The sequence below is a fragment of the Heterodontus francisci genome, chromosome 18 (assembly GCF_036365525.1).
Source record: "Heterodontus francisci isolate sHetFra1 chromosome 18, sHetFra1.hap1, whole genome shotgun sequence".
NCBI classification, from domain to species: domain Eukaryota; kingdom Metazoa; phylum Chordata; class Chondrichthyes; order Heterodontiformes; family Heterodontidae; genus Heterodontus; species Heterodontus francisci.
Window position 1 is genome coordinate 89,647,851 of NC_090388.1, and position 19,483 is coordinate 89,667,333.

General features: G+C 48.6%; 1 protein-coding gene across 8 annotated transcripts in view; it reads left to right on the forward strand.

Moving 5' to 3' along the window:
* ccdc77 (coiled-coil domain containing 77) overlaps window positions 1-19,483 on the forward strand; it is a 204,209-nt gene that overhangs the window by 123,526 nt on the left and 61,200 nt on the right. For all 8 annotated transcript variants that reach the window (XR_010976902.1, XR_010976903.1, XM_068051115.1 and 5 more), the window contains exon 7: window positions 3,926-4,074. Coding sequence is in view for 6 of the 8 variants with exons in the window: in XM_068051115.1 (XP_067907216.1) it covers window positions 3,926-4,074 (149 nt within the window). In the remaining 2 variants the exon portion in view is untranslated. The remainder of the gene's footprint in view (window positions 1-3,925; window positions 4,075-19,483) is intronic.

Here is a 19,483-nt window from a genome sequence, read left to right on the forward strand (position 1 = left end):
CTTTGCAGTGTGACACAGAGCCTGGTCCTTCATCTATGTACAGTCCCTTTGCAGTGTGACACAGACCGTAGTGCTGTCGGTGTGTACAGTCCCTTTGCAGTGTGACACAGACCGTGGTGCTGTCGGTATGTCCAGTCCCTTTGTCGTGTGACACAGACCCTGGTCCTTCAGCTCTGTACAGTCCCTTTGCAGTGTGACACAGACCGTGGTGCTGTCGGTATGTACAGTCCCTTTGCAGTGTGACACAGACCGTGGTGCTGTCGGTATGTACAGTCCCTTTGCAGTGTGACACAGACCGTGGTGCTGTCGGTATGTACAGTCCCTTTGCAGTGTGACACAGACCCTGGTGCTGTAGGTATGTACAGTCACTTTGCAGTGTGACACAGACCCTGGTGCTGTCGGTATGTACAGTCCCTTTGCAGTTTGACACAGACCCTGGTCCTTAAGCTATGTCCAGTCCCTTTGCACTGTGACACAGACGGTGGTGCTGTAGGTATGTACCGTCCCTTTGCAGTGTGACACAGACCTGGTCCTTCAGCTATGTGCAGTCCTTTTGCAGTGTGACACAGACCCTGGTGCTGTCAGTATGTACAGTCCCTTTGCAGTGTGACACAGAGCCTGGTCCTTCATCTATGTACAATCCCTTTGCAGTGTGACACAGACCGTGGTGCTGTCGGTATGTACAGTCCCTTTGCAGTGTGACACAGACCGTGGTGCTGTCGGTATGTCCAGTCCCTTTGTCGTGTGACACAGACCCTGGTCCTTCAGCTCTGTACAGTCCCTTTGCAGTGTGACACAGACCCTGGTGCTGTCGGTCTGTACAGTCCCTTGGCAGTGTGACACAGACCCTGGTGCTGTAGGTATGTATAGTCCCTTTGCAGTGTGACACAGACCCTGGTGCTGTCAGTATGTACAGTCCCTTTGCAGTGTGACACAGACACTGGTCCTTCAGCTATGTTCAGTCCCTTTGCAGTGTGACACAGACCGTAGTGCTGTCGGTATGTACAGTCCCTTTGCAGTGTGACACAGACACTGGTGCTGTCAGTATGTACAGTCCCTTTGCAGTGTGACACAGATCCTGGTCCTTCAGCTATCTACAGTCCCTTTGCAGTGTGACACTGACCGTGGTGCTTTCGGTATGTACAGTCCCTTTGCAGTGTGACACAGACACTGGTGCTGTCAGTATGTACAGTCCCTTTGCAGTGTGACACAGACCCTGGTGCTGTAGGTATGTACAGTTTCTTTGCAGTGTGACACAGACCGTGGTGCTGTCGGTATGTACAGTCCCTTTGCAGTGTGACACAGACCCTGGTCCTTCAGCTATGTGCAGTCCCTTTGCAGTGTGACACAGACCCTGGTGCTGTCGGTATGTACAGTCCCTTTGCAGTGTGACACAGAGCCTGGTCCTTCATCTATGTCCAGTCCCTTTGCAGTGTGACACTGACCGTGGTGCTGTCGGTATGTGCAGTCCCTTTGCAGTGTGACACAGACCGTGGTGCTGTCGGTCTTTACAGTCCCTTGGCAGTGTGACACAGACCCTGGTGCTGTAGGTATGTACAGTCACTTTGCAGTGTGACACAGACCCTGGTGCTGTAGGTATGTACAGTCCCTTTGCATGTGACACAGACACTGGTGTTGTCGGTTTGTCAGTCCCTTTGCAGTGTGACACAGACCCTGGTCCTTCAGCTATCTACAGTCCCTTTGCAGTGTGACACTGACCGTGGTGCTGTCGGTATGTACAGTCCCTTTGCAGTGTGACACAGACCCTGGTGCTGTATTTATGTACAGTCCCTTTGCAGTGTGACACAGACCCTGGTGCTGTAAGTATGTACAGTCCCTTTGCAGTGTGACACAGACCCTGGTGCTGTCAGTATGCACAGTCCCTTTGCAGTGTGACACAGACCCTGGTGCTGTCAGTATGCACAGTCCCTTTGCAGTGTGACACAGACCCTGGTGCTGTCAGTATGTACAGTCCCTTTGCAGTGTGACAGACCCTGGTGCTGTAGGTATGTACAGTCCCTTGGCAGTGTGACACAGACCCTGGTGCTGTCAGTATGTACAGTCCCTTTACAGTGTGACACAGACCCTGGTGCTGTCAGTATGTACAGTCCCTTTGCAGTGTGACACAGACCCTGGTCCTTCAGCTATGTACAGTCCCTTTGCAGTGTGACACAGACCCTGGTCCTTCAGCTCTGTACAGTCCCTTTGCAGTGTGACACAGACCGTGGTGCTGTCGGTATGTACAGTCCCTTGGCAGTGTGACACAGACCCTGGTGCTGTAGGTATGTACAGTCCCTTTGCAGTGTGACACAGACCCTGGTGCTGTAGGTATGTACAGTCCCTTTGCAGTGTGACACAGACACTGATGCTGTAAGTATGTACAGTCCCTTTGCAGTGTGGCACAGACCCTGGTGCTTTAGCTATGTACAGTCCCTTTGCAGTGTGACACAGACCCTGGTGCTGTAAGTATGTACAGTCCCATTGCAGTGTGACACAGACCCTGATGCTGTAAGTATGTTCAGTCCCTTTGCAGTGTGACACAGTCCCTGGTGCTGTAGTTATGTACAGTCCCTTTGCAGTGTGGCACAGACCCTGGTGCTGTAGGTATGTACAGTCCCTTTGCAGTGTGACACAGACCCTGGTGCTGTAGGTATGTACAGTCCCTTTGCAGTGTGGCACAGACCCTGGTGCTGTAGGTATGTACAGTCCCTTGGCAGTGTGACACAGACCCTGGTGCTGTAGGTTTGTACAGTCCTTTTGCAGTGTGACACAGACCCTGGTGCTGTAGTTATGTACAGTCCCTTGGCAGTGTGACACAGACCCTGGTGATGTCAGTATGTACAGTCCCTTGGCAGTGTGACACAGACCCTGGTGATGTCAGTATGTACAGTCCCTTTGCAGTGTGACACAGACCCTGGTGCTGCAGGTATTTATAGATCCTTCGCAGTGTGACACAGACCGTGGTGCTGTAGGTATGTACAGTCCCTTGGCAGTGTGACACAGAACCTGGTGCTGTAGGTATGTACAGTCCCTTGTCAGCGTGGCACAGACCCTGGTGCTGCAGGTATTTATAGATTCTTCGCAGTGTGACACAGACCCTGGTGATGTCAGTATGTACAGTCCCTTGGCAGTGTGACAGACTCTGGTGATGTCAGTATGTACAGTCCCTTGGCAGTGTGGCACAGACCCTGGTGCTGCAGGTATTTATAGATCCTTCGCAGTGTGACACAGACCGTGGTGCTGTAGGTATGTACAGTCCCTTTGCAGTGTGACACAGACACTGGTGCTGTAGGTATGTACAGTCCCTTGGCAGTGTGACACAGACCCTGGTGCTGTAGGTATGTACAGTCCCTTTGCAGTGTGACACAGACCCTGGTGCTGCAGGTATTTATAGATCCTTCGCAGTGTGAGGCAAATCCTGTTGATAAAAACATGCCAAAACAGTTGATTAATTTTCTTGCTGTTGGTCTTCATTCTGCATCCCAGTTAGGGGTACTATGTGAGCAAACTGACATTGTACGCTGGGTAAAATCAACATCATGCGCAGAAATGTCACTGATCTCTGGGGAGTCGGGTTTCACAGTTTTTAAGCATTTAATATTCAGAGTGCATGTAGTAGGAAATATGAACTTTATTTTCAGTGGGCCAGTTGGAAGCTGTTAGTCCTTCGGGTCCACAGTTTAAGTGAACTGGTGCACCCTGGCCTGGCCACGGTCAGTATCCTAGCTTTGTAATGGTTGTCGTGGGCTGCAGTGGTTTTGAAGGAGAAGTTTTAAGCAGTGCAGCAAATGCAGTGTGCCAAAGGTTTTGTACATTTAGCTGTACTTGCAGTGTGCATGATGTATTACTAATCTGCAGCAGCCATCTGTGGTGTTGATATTGCTACTTGTATGCTTTTCTTGTTTCCCCCTCCCACCTCCCCAAGGTTGAAGCCTTGCAGTCCCAGTTGCAGGAGCAGACACAGCTGGCGAAAGAACAAATTGATGCGTTGTTGGAGGATCGAAGGATTCGTGTGGAGGAGGCCCATGTACAGCATGAACGGGATAAAGACAAAATCAAAAATCTGGCACAGAAGTTAGTTAATGCAATGTGCAACAGCCAGCAATTGTTGTAAATCAGTACTTGATTCCTGCCCATGGTGTATGGTCTGCTGCAGGACTGTGACCAGGACAGGGACTACCTGCACTGGGGTGTAATGTGGAACAGTGTTGGGGTCATAGCCAGGTGTCTAGTGTGGAGTGTTCCCGGACTCATTGAGGAAGACCACCATGTGTTTGCTGGTGGGGAGGCAGTGGCGTAGTGGTTTTGTCACTGGACTGGTAAATGAGAGACCCAGGGTATTGCTCTGGGGACATGGGTTTGAATCCCACCATGGCAGAAAGTGGAATTTGAATTCAGTTAATAAACCTGGAATTTAAAAAAAGCTAGTCTAAGCTGGATATGAAATCACTGTCGATTGTCATAAAAACCCATCTGGTTCACTATTGTCATTTGGGGAATAAATTCTGCTGTCTGGCCTACATGTGACCCCAGACCCACAGCATTGTGGTTGACTCTTAAATGCCCTCTGAAATGGCCCAGCAATCAACTCGGTTGCATTTAACCGCTGCAAAGTCCATAAAGAAAGAAACCGGACGGACCACCCGGCATCGACCTAGGCACCGGAAACGGCAATGGCAAACCCAGCCCTATCGACCCTGCAAAGTCCTCCTTACTAACGAGTGGGGGCTTGTGCCAAAGATGGGAGAACTGTCCCACAGACTAGTCAAGCAACAGCCGAACATAGTCATACTCATGGAATCATACCTTACAATGTCCCAGACACCGCCATCATCGTCCCCGGGTATGTCCTGTCCTACTGGTAGGACAGACCCAGCAGAGGTGGCGGCACAGTGGTATACAGTTGGGAGGGAGTTGCCCTGGGAGTCCTCAACATCGACTCCAGACCCCATGGAGTTTCATGTCATCAGGTCACACATGGGCAAGGTAACCTGCTGATTACCACCTACTGCCCCCCCCCTCAGCTGACAAATCAGTACTCCTCCATGTTGAACAGCACTTGAAGGAAGCACTGAGGGTGGCAAGGGCGCAGAATGTACTCTGGGTGGGGAACTTCGATGTCCATCACCAAGAGTGGTTTGGTAGCACCACTACTTAATGAGCTAGCCGAGTCCTAAAGGACTTAGCTGCTGGACTGGGTCTGTGGCAGGTGGTGAGGGAACCAGCAAGAGGGAAAAACATACTTGACTTCGTGCTCACCAATCTGCCTGCCGCAGATGCATCTGTCCGTGACAGTATTAGTAGGAGTGATCACTGTACTGTCCTTGTGGAGACAAAGTCCCATCTTCACATTGAGGATACCCTCCATCGTGTTGTGTGGCATAGCCACCCTGCTAAATGGGAGAGATTTTGAACAGATCTAGCAATGCAAAACTGGGCATCCATGAGGTGCTGTGGGCCATCAGCAGCAGAATTGTACTCAAACCACAATCTGTTAATTCATGGCCTAGCATATCCCCCACACTACCATTACCATCGAACCAGGAGACCAACCCTGGTTCAATGAAGAGTGCAGGAGGGCATGCCAGTAGCAGCACCAGGCACAGCTCAAAATGTGGTGTCAACCTGGTGAAGCTGCAACTCAGGACTATTGCATGCCAAACTGCAAAGCAGCATGCGATAGACAGAGCTAAGCAGTCCTGCCACAGAGAGTTGTGAATGTTCGTGGACAATTAAACAATTAACAGGAGGAGGTGGCTCCACAAATATCCCCATCCTCAGTGGTGGGGGAGCCCAGCACATTAGTGCAAAAGACAAGGCTGAAGCATTTGCAACAGTCTTCAGCCAGAAGTGCCGAGTGGATGATCCATCTCGGCCTCCTCCTGAAGTCCCCAGCATCACAGATGCCAGTCTTCAGCCAATCCGATTCACTCCACGTGATATCAAGAAACAACTGAAGACACTGGATACTTCAAAGGCTATGGGCCCTGACAGCATTCCGGCAATAGTACTGAAGACTTGTGCTCCAGAACTTGCTGCACCCCTAGCCAAGCTGTTCCAGTACAGCTACAACACTGGCATCTACCTGGCAATGTGGAACATTGTCCAAGTATGTCCTGTACACAAAAAGCAGGACAAGTCCAACCCGGCCAATTACCGCCCCATCAGCCTACTCTCAATCATCAGTAAAGTGATGGAAGGTGTCATCAACAGTGCCATCCAGCGGCACTTGCTTAGCAATAACCTGCTCTGTGATGCTCAGTTTGGGTTCCGCCAGGGCCACTCAGTTCCTGACCTCATTACAGCCTTGGTCCAAACATGGACAAAAGAGCTGAACTCAAGAGGTGAGGTGAGAGTGACAGCCCTTGACATCAAGGCAGGATTTGACCGAGTATGGCATCAAGGAGCCCTAGCAAAACTGGAGTCGATGGGAATCAGGGGGAAAACTCTTTGCTGGTTGGAGTCATACCTAGCGCAAAGGAGGTGTTTTTGGTTATTGGAGGTAAATCATGTCAGCTCCAGCACATCATTGCAGGAGTTCCTCAGGGTAGTGTCCTAGGCCCAACCATCTTCAGCTGCTTCATCATTGACCTTCCTTCAATCATTAGGTCAAAAGTGGGGATGTTCGCTGATGATTGCACAATGTTCAACATTCATACTCATTCATGACTCCTCAGATAGTGAAGCAGTCCGTGTAGAAATGCAGCAAGACCTGGACAATATCCGGGCTTGGGCTAATAAGTGGAAAGCAAGATTTGTGCAACACAAGTGCCAGGCAATGACCGTCTCCAACAAGAGAGAATCTAGCTATCTCTCTTTAACGTTCAATGGCATTACGATTACTGAATCCCCCACTATCAACCATCTGGGGGGGGGTGTTACCATTGATCAGAAACTGAACTGGAGTATCCATGTCAATACCGTGGCTACAAAAGCAGGTCAGAGGCTAGGAATCCTGCGGCGAGTCACTCACCTCCTGACTCCCCAAAGCCTACAAGGCACAAGTCAGGAGTGTGATGGAATACTCTCCACATGCCTGGATGGGTGCAGCTCCCACACTCTAAGCTTGACACCAACCAGGACAAAACAGCCCCACTTGATTGGCACCCCATCCACAAACATTCACTCCTTCCACCACCGATGCACAGTGGCAGCAGTGTGTACCATCTACAAGATGCACTACAGCAACGCACCAAGGCTCCTTAGACAGCACCTTCCAAACCCGCAACCTCTACCACCTAGAAGGACAAGGGCAGCAAATGCATGGGAACACCACCACTTGCAAGTTCCCCTCCAAGTCACACATCATCCTGACCTGTGGAATTTTCTACCATGGAAAGCAGTTGATGCCAAATCATTAAGTATATTCAAGAAAGAGTTAGATATAGTTCTGAGGGCTAAAGGGATACGGGGAGAAAGTGCGAACAGGGTACTGAGTTTGGATGATCAGTCATGATGGTATTGAATGGCGGTGCAGGTTCGAAGGGCCGAATAGCCTACTCCTATTTTTCTACAACTTGGAACGATATCGCCGTTCTTTCACTGTCACTGGGTCAAAATCCTGGAACTCCCTAACTGCACTGTGGGTGTACCTGCCCCACATGGATTGCAACGGTTCAAGAAGGCATCTCAGCACCCCACCTCATGGGCAGTTAGGGATGGGCAATAAATGGTCACCTATCCAGCAATGCCCACATTCCCATAAAATGAATTTTTAAAAAAAGCTGACTGCTGGTGATAGGCTGAGCTAATAGTAACAGCAACTTGCATTTATGTCTCTTTCTTCTCTCTTCTCTTTGGCCTCCTTGTCTCGAGAGACAATGGGTAAGTGCCTGGAGGTGGTCAGTGGTTTGCGAAGCAGCGCCTGGAGTGGCTATAAAGGCCAATTCTCGAGTGACAGAATCTTCCACAGGCGCTGCAGATAAAATTGATTGTCGGGGCTGTTACACAGTTGGCTCTCCCTTATGCTTCTGTCTTTTTTTCTGCCAACAGCTAAGTCTCTTTGACTCACCACTCTTTAGCTCCACCTTTATGGCTGTCTGCCAACTCTGGTGATCACTGGCAACTGACTCCCACGAATTGTGGTCAATGTCCGTAGGATGTCATGTCGCGTTTGCAGACATCTTTAAAGCGGAGACATGGACGGCCGTTGGGTCTGATACCAGTGACGAGCTCGCTGTACAATGCGTCCTTGGGGATCCTGCTATCTTTCATGCGGCTTACACGGCCAAGCCATCTCGAGCGCCGCTGGCTCAGTAGGGTGTATATGCTGGGGATGTTGGCTGCCTCGAGGGCTTCTGCGTTGGAGATACGGTCCTGCCACCTGATGCCAAGGATTCTCCGGCGGCAGCGAAGATGGAATGAATTGAGACGTCACTCTTGGCTGACATCCGTTGTCCAGGCCTCGCTGCCGTAGAGCAAGGTACTGATGACACAGGCTTGATACACTTGGACTTTTGTGTTCCGTGTCAGTGCGCCATTTTCGCACACTCTCTTGGCCAGTCTGGACATAGCAGCGGATGCCTTTCCCATGTGCTTGTTGATTTCTGCATCGAGAGGCAGGTTACTGCTGATAGTTAAGCCCAGGTAGGTGAACTCTTGAACCACTTCCAGAGCGTGGTTGCCGATTTAGATGGATGGTGCATTTCTGACGTCCTGTCCCATGATGTTCGTTTTCTTGAGGCTGATGGTTAGGCCAAATTCGTTGCAGGCAGCAGCAATCCTGTTGATGAGTCTCTGCAGACACTCTTCTGTGTGGGATGTTATCTCAGCATCAGCAAAGTGGAGTTCCCTGATGAGGATCTTCCATACTTTGTTCTTTACTCTTAGATGGGCAAGGTTGAACAACGTGCTATCTGATCTTGTGTGGCTGAAAATTCCTTCTTCTGAAGACTTGAACGCATGTGAGAGCAGCAGGGAGAAGATGATCCCAAACAGTGTAGGTGTGAGAACACAGCCCTGTTTCACGCCACTCAGGATAGGAAAGGGGTCTGATGAGGCGCCGCTATGCTAAATTGTGCCTTTCATATTGTCATGGAATGAGGTGATGATACTTAGTAGCTTTGGTGGACATCTGAGCTTTGCTAGTAGTTTGAAGAGACCATGTCTGCTGATGAGGTCAAAGGCTTTGGTGAGATCTATGAAAGCAAAGTAGAGGGGCATCTGTTGTTCGCGGCATTTCTCCTGTAGCTGGCGAAGGGAGAACAGCATGTCAATGGTGGATCTCTCTGCTCGAAAGCCACACTGTGCCTCAGGGTAGACACGCTCAGACAGCTTCTGGAGCCTGTTTAAAATGACTCGAGCGAAGACTTTCCCCACTATGCTGAGCAGGGAGATTCCACGGTAGTTGTTGCAGTCACTGCGGTCACCCTTGTTCTTATAGAGGGTGATGATATTGGCATCGCGCATGTCCTGTGGTACTGCTCCCTCGTCCCAGCACAGGCAAAGCAGTTCATGGAGTGCTGAGATTATAGCAGGCTTGGCACTCTTGATTATTTCAGGGGTAATGCCGTCCTTCCCAGGGGCTTTTCCACTGGCTAGAGAATCAATGGCATCACTGAGTTCCGATTTTGTTGGCTTTTCGTCCAGCTCATCCATGACTGGCACGGGCTGCATTGAGGGCGGTCTCAGTGACAACATTTTCCCTGGAGTACAGTTCTCCACCCAGTGGTCCATTTGCTTGCGTTGGTCATTGATCGTGTCCCCTGATTTAGACTTGAGGGGGGCAATCTTCCTGATGGTTGGCCCAAAAGCTCTCTTAATGCCATCATACATTCCTCTGATGTTTCCGGCGTCAGAGGCCAGCTGAATACGACTGCATAGGTGTTGCCAGTAGTCATTTGCGCAGCACCTGGCTGTTCTTTGTGCAGCGCTTCTGACTGCTTTAAGTGCTACGGATGTTAACTCGCTGTGGGCATTCTTGTAGTTCAACAATGCAATGCGCTTAGTGCCTATGACAGGTTCCAGCTCTTCAAAGGGAGATTGAAACCAGTCTACATTTCGCTTCACACGTTTGCCATAGGTGGTCATTGCTGAGTCATAGATGGCGTCTCTGATGTGGGCCCACTTGGTCTCTGCATCCCCTTTAGGAGTGTTCTGAAGGGCTTTTTCAAGTGAATTTATAAACAGCTGTGGATAAGAAATTCTGCTAGTGTTGATGCACGGGCAGCCCTTCTGCTTGGAGTGATGCAGCTTCTTTGGTTTGAGTGTAACGTTGCTGCATACCAGGGAGTGGTCGGTATCGCAGTCCGCACTGTGGAGGCTGTGTGAGATTTGGACACTGTTTAAAGAGGCTCGTCTTGTGACGATGAGGTCCAGCTGGTGCCAATGATGTGATCTTGGGTGCCTCCATGAAACCTGGTGACAGGGTTTAGTATGAAAGAACGAGTTGGTGATGCAGAGGTTGTGATAGGTACACAACTCCAGCATTTATGTAGCATCATAATATAGTAAAACATCTCGGTGCTTCACAGGAGCATTATTCAACAAAATTTGACACAGCCGTATAAGCAGATGACCAAAAACTTAGTCAAAGAAATGCATTTTTAAGAAGCTTTTAAAGTAGGAACCAGAGAGGTTTAGTGAGGGAATTCCAGAGCTGAGGGGCCTAGGCAGCTGAAGGCATTTGTTACGATCTCGGTAGAGACTATTAATTTTCAAGTAAGAGATATGAACTCCCAGACTGATAAAAGAATTACACGACAAGATTTCACTTTTTCAAGACTTCTACTGAAACATATAAACTCAAAATCAACATGAACTGAAGACTACTTAGGTGATGTGCTAAATTACATGGAAAGGGATTTTCCATTAACGCATTAATACACTCGAAAACCCCACACCACACTTAAACTTTACAGTGTTCTCATCGAAAATGTATTCTTGCAGTTAAAAGTCCCAAACTCCTCCCAGTTATAATGGGTTGAATCTCCCAGTCCTCCTTTAAGCCAATGTCCTCTTTGCTCACTTCTCCCAAGAACATTCGACTGGTATTTCATTAATATGGCTATCTCTGGTGACTCCGTTGGTCTTTTCTCCTCCGCAAACCTCAACTTTCATATCGGGATCAAATCTTAGCCTTTTGCTGTATTGCTGATCTGAGAGAAGCTCTCTTTTTCTTTCTCTCTCGCTCTCTCGACTGCACAGCTCTGCTTTCTGATCTGTCTTTCTTTGAGCTTGCCTCCAGAACTAGGAAAGTCAATAGTTGTTTGCATTTTACAATTCTCTGAGACCATACGTCTAAAATCATAGAAAGTTTAAGGCACAGAAAGAGACCATTTAGCCTATCGTGCCTGAGCCGGCCAAAAATCAATCCACCTATTCTAATCCCACCTTCCAGCATTTGGTCCGTAGCCCTGCAGATTACAGCGCTTGAGGTGTACATTCAGACTCCTTTTAAATGAATTGAGGGTTCTACCTCAACTACCCTTTCAGGCAGCGAGTTCCCGATCCCCACCACCCTCCCTTCTTTGTGAGAACATGTTTACTCTGAATCTCTTGAATCTCCCCTTTGAAAGCCTCCCATTGCTCTGATGCTGATTTACCTTAAAGTAGCTGTTTCCAGTCCACTTTCGCTAAATCACTCCTCTGTTTAGTAAAACAGCCTTGTCCCAATTGAGAACTCTAACCCCTGTTCTATCCCTGTATTTTTCCATAATTATGTTAAAACTGACTGAGTTATGATCTGTACCTGCTCTCCCACTGCCACTCCTTCCACCTGCCCAGCTTCATTTCCTTAAACTAAGTCTAAAACTGCGCCCTCTCTTGTTGGACTTGCTAAATACTGGCCAAATACATTCTCCTGAATTCTGCTCCCTCAATTCCTTTCACACTAAAACTATCCCAGTTAATACTACTACTTCTTTGGCCTCCTTGTATGATATAGGTAAAAAACGGGATGAGGTCCTACAAGCAGAATTTAGGGAGTTAGGAGCCAAGTTAAAAAGTAGGACCTTAGAGATAGTAATCTCCGGATTGCTACCAGTGCCACGTGATAGTCAGAGTAGAAATGAAAGAATAGTCAGGATGAATGCGTGGCTTGAGAGATGGTGCAGGAGGGAGGGGTTCAGATTTTTGGGGCATTGGGACCGGTTCTGGGGGAGGTGGGACTATTACAAATTGGACGGTCTACACCTGGGCCGGACTGGAACCAATGTCCTTGGGGGGTGCTTTTGCTAACGCTGTTGGGGAGGGTTTAAACTAATGTGGCAGGGGGATGGGAACCAAATGAGGAGGTCAATTGAAAGTAAGGAGGTAGTAACTAAGCCTGTAAGGAACTAGATAGTGAAGTCAGTGTGACTAAGGGGAAGAGTAGGCAGGGAGCAGATGATGAAAGCAAAGGGACTGGTGGTTTGAGGTGTATTTGTTTTAATGCAAGAAGTGTAGTAGGTAAGGCAGATGAACTTAGGGCTTGGATTAGTACCTGGGAGTATGATATTGCTATTACTGAGACTTGGTTAAGGGAAGGGCATGATTGGCAACTAAATATCCCACGATACCGATGCTTCAGGCGGGATAGAGAGGGAGGTAAAAGGGGTGGAGGAGTTGCATTACTGGTCAAAGAGGATATCACAGCTGTGCTGAAGGAAGGCACTATGGAGGACTCGAGCTGTGAGGCAATATGGGCAGAACTCAGAAATAGGAAGGGTGCGGTAACAATGTTGGGGCTGTACTACAGGCCTCCCAACAGCGAGCGTGAGATAGAGGTACAAATATGTAAACAGATTATGGAAAGCTGTAGGAGCAACAGGGTGGTGGTGATAGGAGATTTTAATTTTCCCAACATTGACTGGGATTCGCTTAATGTTAGAGGTCTAGATGGAGCAGAATTTGTAAGGAGCATCCAGGAGGGTTTTCTAGAGCAGTATGTAAATAGTCCAACTCGGGAAGGGGCCATACCGGACCTGGTGTTGGGAAATGAGCCGGGCCAGGTGGTTGACGTTTCAGTAGGGGACGACTTTGGGAATAGTGATCACAATTCCGTAAGTTTTAGAATACTCATGGACAAAGACGAGAGTGGTCCTAAAGGAAGAGTGCTAAAGTGGGGGAAGGCCAACTATACCAAAATTCGGCAGGAGCTGGGAAATGTAGATTGGGAGCAGCTGTTTGAAGGTAAATCCACATTTGATATGTGGGAGGCTTTTAAAGAGAGGTTGATTAGCGTGCAGGAGAGACATGTTCCTGTGAAAATGAGGGGTAGAAATGGCAAGATTAGGGAACCATGGATGACAGGTGAAATTGTGAGACGAGCTAAGAGGAAAAAGGAAGCATACATAAGGTCTAGGCGGCTGAAGAAAGACGAAGCTTTGAAAGAATATCGGGATTGTAGGCACAATGAGGGCGGCTCAGTGGTTAGCACCGCAGCCTCACAGCTCCAGGGACCCGGGTTCGATTCCGGGTACTGCCTGTGTGGAGTTTGCAAGTTCTCCCTGTGTCTGCGTGGGTTTTCTCCGGGTGCTCCGGTTTCCTCCCACAAGCCAAAAGATTTGCAGGTTGATAGGTAAATTGGCCATTATAAATTGTCACTAGTATAGGTAGGTGGTAGGGAAATATAGGGACAGGTGGGGATGTTTGGTAGGAATATGGGATTAGTGTAGGATTAGTATAAATGGGTGGTTGATGTTCGGCACAGACTCAGTGGGCCGAAGGGCCTGTTTCAGTGCTGTATCTCTAATCTAATCTAATCTAATCTAATCTGAAACGAGGAATTAAGAGGGCTAAAAGGGGTCATGAAATATCTTCAGCAAACAGGGTTAAGGAAAATCCCAAAGCCTTTTATTCATATATAAGGAGCAAGAGGGTAACTAGAGAAAGGATTGACCCACCCAAGGACAAAGGAGGAAAGTTATGCGTGGAGTCAGAGAAAATGGGTGAGATTCTAAACGAGTACTTTGCATCAGTATTCACCGAGGAGAGGAACATGACGGATGTTGAGGTTAGGGACAGATGTTTGATTACTCTAGGTCAAGTCGGCATAAGGAGGGAGGAAGTGTTGGGTATTCTAAAAGGCATTAAGGTGGACAAGTCCCCAGGTCCGGATGGGATCTATCCCAGGTTACTGTGGGAAACGAGAGAGGAATTAGTTGGGGCCTTAACAGATATCTTTGCAGCATCCTTAAACACGGGTGAGGTCCCGGAGGACTGGAGAATTGCTAATGTTGTCCCCTTGTTTAAGAAGGGTAGCAGGGATAATCCAGGTAATTATAGACCGGTGAGCCTGACGTCAGTGGTAGGGAAGCTGCTGGAGAAGATACTGAGGGATAGGATCTATTCCCATCTGGAAGAAAATGGGCTTATCAGTGATAGGCAACATGGTTTTGTGCAGGGAAGGTCATGGCTTACCAACTGAATAGAATTCTTTGAGGAAGTGACAAAGTTGATTGATGAGGGAAGGGCTGTAGATGTCATATACATGGACTTCAGTAAGGCGTTTGATAAGGTTCCCCATGGTAGGCTGATGGAGAAAGTGAAGGCGCATGGGGTCCAGGGTGTACTAGCTAGATGGATAAAGAACTGGCTGGGCAACAGGAGACAGAGAGTAGCAGTGGAAGGGAGTTTCTCAAAATGGAGAGGTGTGACCAGTGGTGTTCCACAGGGATCTGTGCTGGGACCACTGTTGTTTGTGATATACATAAATGATTTGGAGGAAAGTATAGGTGGTCTGATTAGCAAGTTTGCAGACGACACTAAGATTGGTGGAGTAGCGGATAGTGAAGGGGACTGTCAGAGAATACAGCAGAATATAGATAGACTGGAGAGTTGGGCAGAGAAATGGCAGATGGAGTTCAATCAGGGCAAATGCGAGGTGATGCATTTTGGAAGATCCAATTCAAGAGTGAACTATACAGTAAATGGAAAAGTCCTGGGGAAAATTGATTTACAGAGAGATTTGGGTGTTCAGGTCCACTGTTCCCTGAAGGTGGCAACGCAGGTCAATAGAGTGGTCAAGAAGGCATACGGCATGCTTTCCTTCATCGGACGGGGTCTTGAGTACAAGAGTTGGCAGGTCATGTTACAGTTGTATAGGACTTTGGTTCGGCCACATTTGGAATACTGCGTGCAGTTCTGGTCGCCACATTACCAAAAGGATGTGGATGCTTTGGAGAGGGTGCAGAGGAGATTCACCAGGATGTTGCCTGGTATGGAGGGCGCTAGCTATGAAGAGAGGTTGAGTAGATTAGGATTATTTTCATTAGAAAGACGGAGGTTGAGGGGGGACCTGATTGAGGTGTACAAAATCATGAGAGGTATAGACAGAGTGGATAGCAAGAAGCTTTTTCCCAGAGTGAGGGATTCAATTACAAGGGGACACGAGTTCAAAGTGAAAGGGGAAAAGTTTAGGGGGGATATGCGTGGAAATTTCTTTACGCAGAGGGTGGTGGGTGCATGGAACGCTTTGCCAGCGGAGGTGGTAGACGCGGGCACGATAGCATCTTTTAAGATGTATCTAGACAGATACATGAATGGGCAGGAAGTAAAGAGATACAGACCCTTAGAAAATAGGCAACAGGTTTAGATAGAGGATTTGGATCGGCGCAGGCTTGGAGGGCCGAAGGGCCTGTTCCTGTGTTGTAATTTTCTTTGTACTTTGTTCTTTGTCTCGAGAGACAATGGGTAAGCACCTGGAGGTGGTCAGTGGTTTGTGGAGCAGCGCCTGGAGTGGCTATAAAGGCCAATTCTAGAGTGACAGACTCTTCCACAGGTGCTGCAGATAAAATTGGTTGTCGGTGCTGTTACACAGTTGGCTCTCCCCTTGCGCTTCTGTCTTTTTTCCTGCCAACTGCTAAGTTGCTTCGACTTGCCACTCTTTAGACCTGCCTTGATGGATGTCCGCCAGCTCTGGTGATCACTAGGAACTGACTCCCACGACTTGTGGTCAATGTCATAGGACTTCATGTGGCGTTCGCAGGCATCTTTAAAGCGGAGGCATGGACGGCCGGTGGGTCTGATATCAGTGACGAGCTTGCTGTACAATGCGTCCTTGGGGATCCTGCCATCTTCCATATGGCTCACATGGCCAAGCCATCTCGAGTGCAGCTGGCTCAGTAGGGTGTATATGTTGGGGATGTTGGCCGCCTCAAGGACTTCTGCGTTGTAGATATGGTCCTGCCACCTGATGCCAAGGATTCTCCGGCGGCAGCGAAGATGGAATGAATTGAGACGTCGCTCTTGGCTGACATACGTTGTCCAGGCCTCACTGCCGGAGAGCAAGGTATTGAGGACACAGGATGGAAACACTTGGATTTTTGTGTTCCATGTCAGTGTGCCATTTTCCCACATCCTCATGGCCAGTCTGGACATAGCAGTGGAAGCCTTTCCCATGCGCTTGTTGATTTCTGCATCTAGAGACAGGTTACTGGTGATAGTTGAGCCTAGGTAGGTGAACTCTTGAACCACTTCCAGAGCGTGGTCGCCGATATTGATGGCGCATTTCTGACGTCCTGTCCCATGATCGTTTTCTTAAGGCTGATGGTTAGGCCAAATTCATTGCAGGCAGCCGCAATGCTGTCGATGAGATTCTGCAGACACTCTTCAGTGTGGGATGTTAATGCAGCATCATCAGCAAAGAGGAGTTCCCTGATGAGGACTTTCTGTACTTTAGTTTTCGCTCTACGACGGGCAAGGTTGAACAACCTGCCATCTGATCTTGCGTGGAGGAAAATTCCTTCTTCTGAAGACTTGAACGCATGTGAGAGCAGCAGGGAGAAGATTATCCCAAACAGTGTAGGTGCGAGAACACAGCCCTGTTTCACGCCACTCAGGATAGGAAAAGGATCTGATGAGGCACCGCTCTGCTGGATTGTGCCTTCCATATTGTCATGGAATGAGGTGATGATACTTAGTAGCTTTGGTGGACATCCGATCTTGCCTCGTAGTCTGAAAAGACCACGTCTGCTGACGAGGTCAAAGGCTGTTGATACTGGGATAGTTAAAATCCCCGACTATTACTGCCCTATTGTTCTTGCACTTCTCAAGAGACTTGCCCACATATTTGCTCTTCTATCTCCCTCTGACTGACTGGGTCTATAGTACACTCCCAGCAGTGTGATTGCCCCTTTTTTGTCCCTTAGCTCACTCCGTATGATCTCATTTGATGAACCTTCCAACATACCATCCTTCCTCACAGCTGTAATAGTTTCTTCGACCAAAATTGTCACTCCCCCTCCTTTCTTATCCCCGTCCCTATCGCATCTGAAAACCCTGTAACCAGGAATGTTGAGCTGCCATTCTTGTCCCTCCTTAAGTCATGTTTCTGTAATAGCTATGATATCATACTGCCACTATCTGTGCCCTCAGCTCATCTGCTTTATTTACTATACTCCTTGCATTGAAATAGATTCACTTGAGCACTGCCAGCTTTTTAAAATTTTCTAACCTTCGTTTCCTCCTCTTCCAGACTCATCCATTAATTTTCTGCCTTCCGTTTTAATTTCTGATTTTGTCCCAGCTGAGTCTACCCTCAGGTCCCCATCCCCTTGCCAACCTAGTTTAAACCCTCCCCAACAGCACTCGCAAAATGTCCTGCAAGGAACTCAGTCCTCGCTCTGTTCAGGTGCAACCATCGGTAAAACCTGGGCCTTCCTTTGTTTCCTGTGATTAACAGTTTCAACTTGAATTTGCATCCGAGAGCTCCTGGCTTTCTATTTACAGTCTTTGAGTCTGGGAGAGCAAAACCTATTATCCTTTAGGTGTTACAACCTTGCACCCTGCTTTCAAAAGGGTCTTTGATCTGGGTTCTTTGTTTCTATGGTAACCAAGCCTCTGGCTTGTCTGTGGGCAAAATTGGTGTGAGGTTACTGTTTGCAGTTTTGGTTGCCTTACCTTAGGAAGGATATTGTTGCCATAGAGAGAGTGGGCCCACATCAGAGCGCCATCTATGACTCAGCAATGACCACCTATGGCAAACATGAGAAGCAGAATGCTGACTGGTTTCAATCTCCCTTTGAAGAGCTGGAACCTGTCATAGCCGCTTAGCGCATTGCACTGTTGAACTGCAAGAAAGCCCCCAGCGAGTTAACATCCGTCGCACTTAAAGCAGCCAGAAGCGCTGCGCAAATGACTACTGGCAGCACCTATGCAGTCGTATTGAGCTGGCCTCTGGCACTGGAATCATCAGAGGAATGTATGATGGCATGAAGAGAGCCTTTGGGCCAACCATCAAGAAGATCGCCCCCTCAAGTCTAAATCAGGAGACAGATTCGCTGACCAACGCAAGCAAATGGACAGCTGGGTGGAGCACTACCTAGAACTCACTCAGACTGCCCTCAATGCAGCCCAGTCTCTGCCAGTCATGGATGAGCTGGAGGAACAGCCAACAAAATCGGTACTCAGTGATGCCATTGATTCTCTAGCCAGTGGAAAAGCCCCTGGAAAGGATGGCATTGCCCCTGAAATAATCGAGTGCCAAGCCTGCTATACTCTCAGCACTCCATGTGCTGGGATAAGGGAGCAGTACCACAGGACATGCGCGATGCCAATATCATCACCCTCTATAAGAACAAGGGTGACCGTGGTGACTGCAACAACTACCGTGGAATCTCCCTGCTCAGCATAGTGGGGAAAGTCTTCGCTTGAGTCATTTTAAACAGGCTCCAGAAGCTGGCTGAGTGTGTCTACCCTGAGGCACAGTGTGGCTTTCGAGCAGAGTGATCCACCATTGACCTGCTGTTCTCCCTTTGCCAGCTACAGGAGAAATGCCGCGATCAACTGATGCCCCTCTACTTTGCTTTCATAGATCTCACCAAAGCCTTTGACCTCATCAGCAGACATGGTCTCTTCAAACTACCAGCAAAGCTCAGATGTCCACCAAAGCTACTAAGTATCATCACCTCATTCCATGACAATATGAAAGGCACAATTTAGCATAGCGGCGCCTCATCAGACCCCTTTCCTATCCTGAGTGACGTGAAACAGGGCTGTGTTCTCGCACCTACACTGTTTGGGATCATTATCTCCCTGCTGCTCTCACATGCATTCAAGTCTTCAGAAGAAGGAATTTTCCTCCACGCAAGATCAGATGGCAGGTTGTTCACCCTTGCCCGTCTTAGAGCGAAGACCAAAGTATGGAAGGTTCTCATCAGGGAACTCCTCTTTGCTGATGATGCTGCGTTAACATCCCACACAGAAGAGTGTCTGCAGAGACTCATCAACAGGATCGTGGCTGCCTGCAACGAATTTGGCCTAACCATCAGCCTCAAGAAAACTAATATCATGGGACAGGACGTCAGAAATCTCCATCCGTCAATATAGGCGACCACGCTCTGGAAGTGGTTCAAGAGTTCACCTACCTGGGCTCAACTATCACCAGTAACCTGTCTCTAGATGCAAAAATCAACAAGCACATGGGAAAGGCTTCCACTGCTATGTCCAGACTGGCCAAGAGAGTGTGGGAAAATGGCGCACTGACACGGAACACAAAAGTCCGAACACGTCAAGCCTGTGTCATCAGTACCTTGCTCTATAGCAGCGAGGCCTGGACAACGTA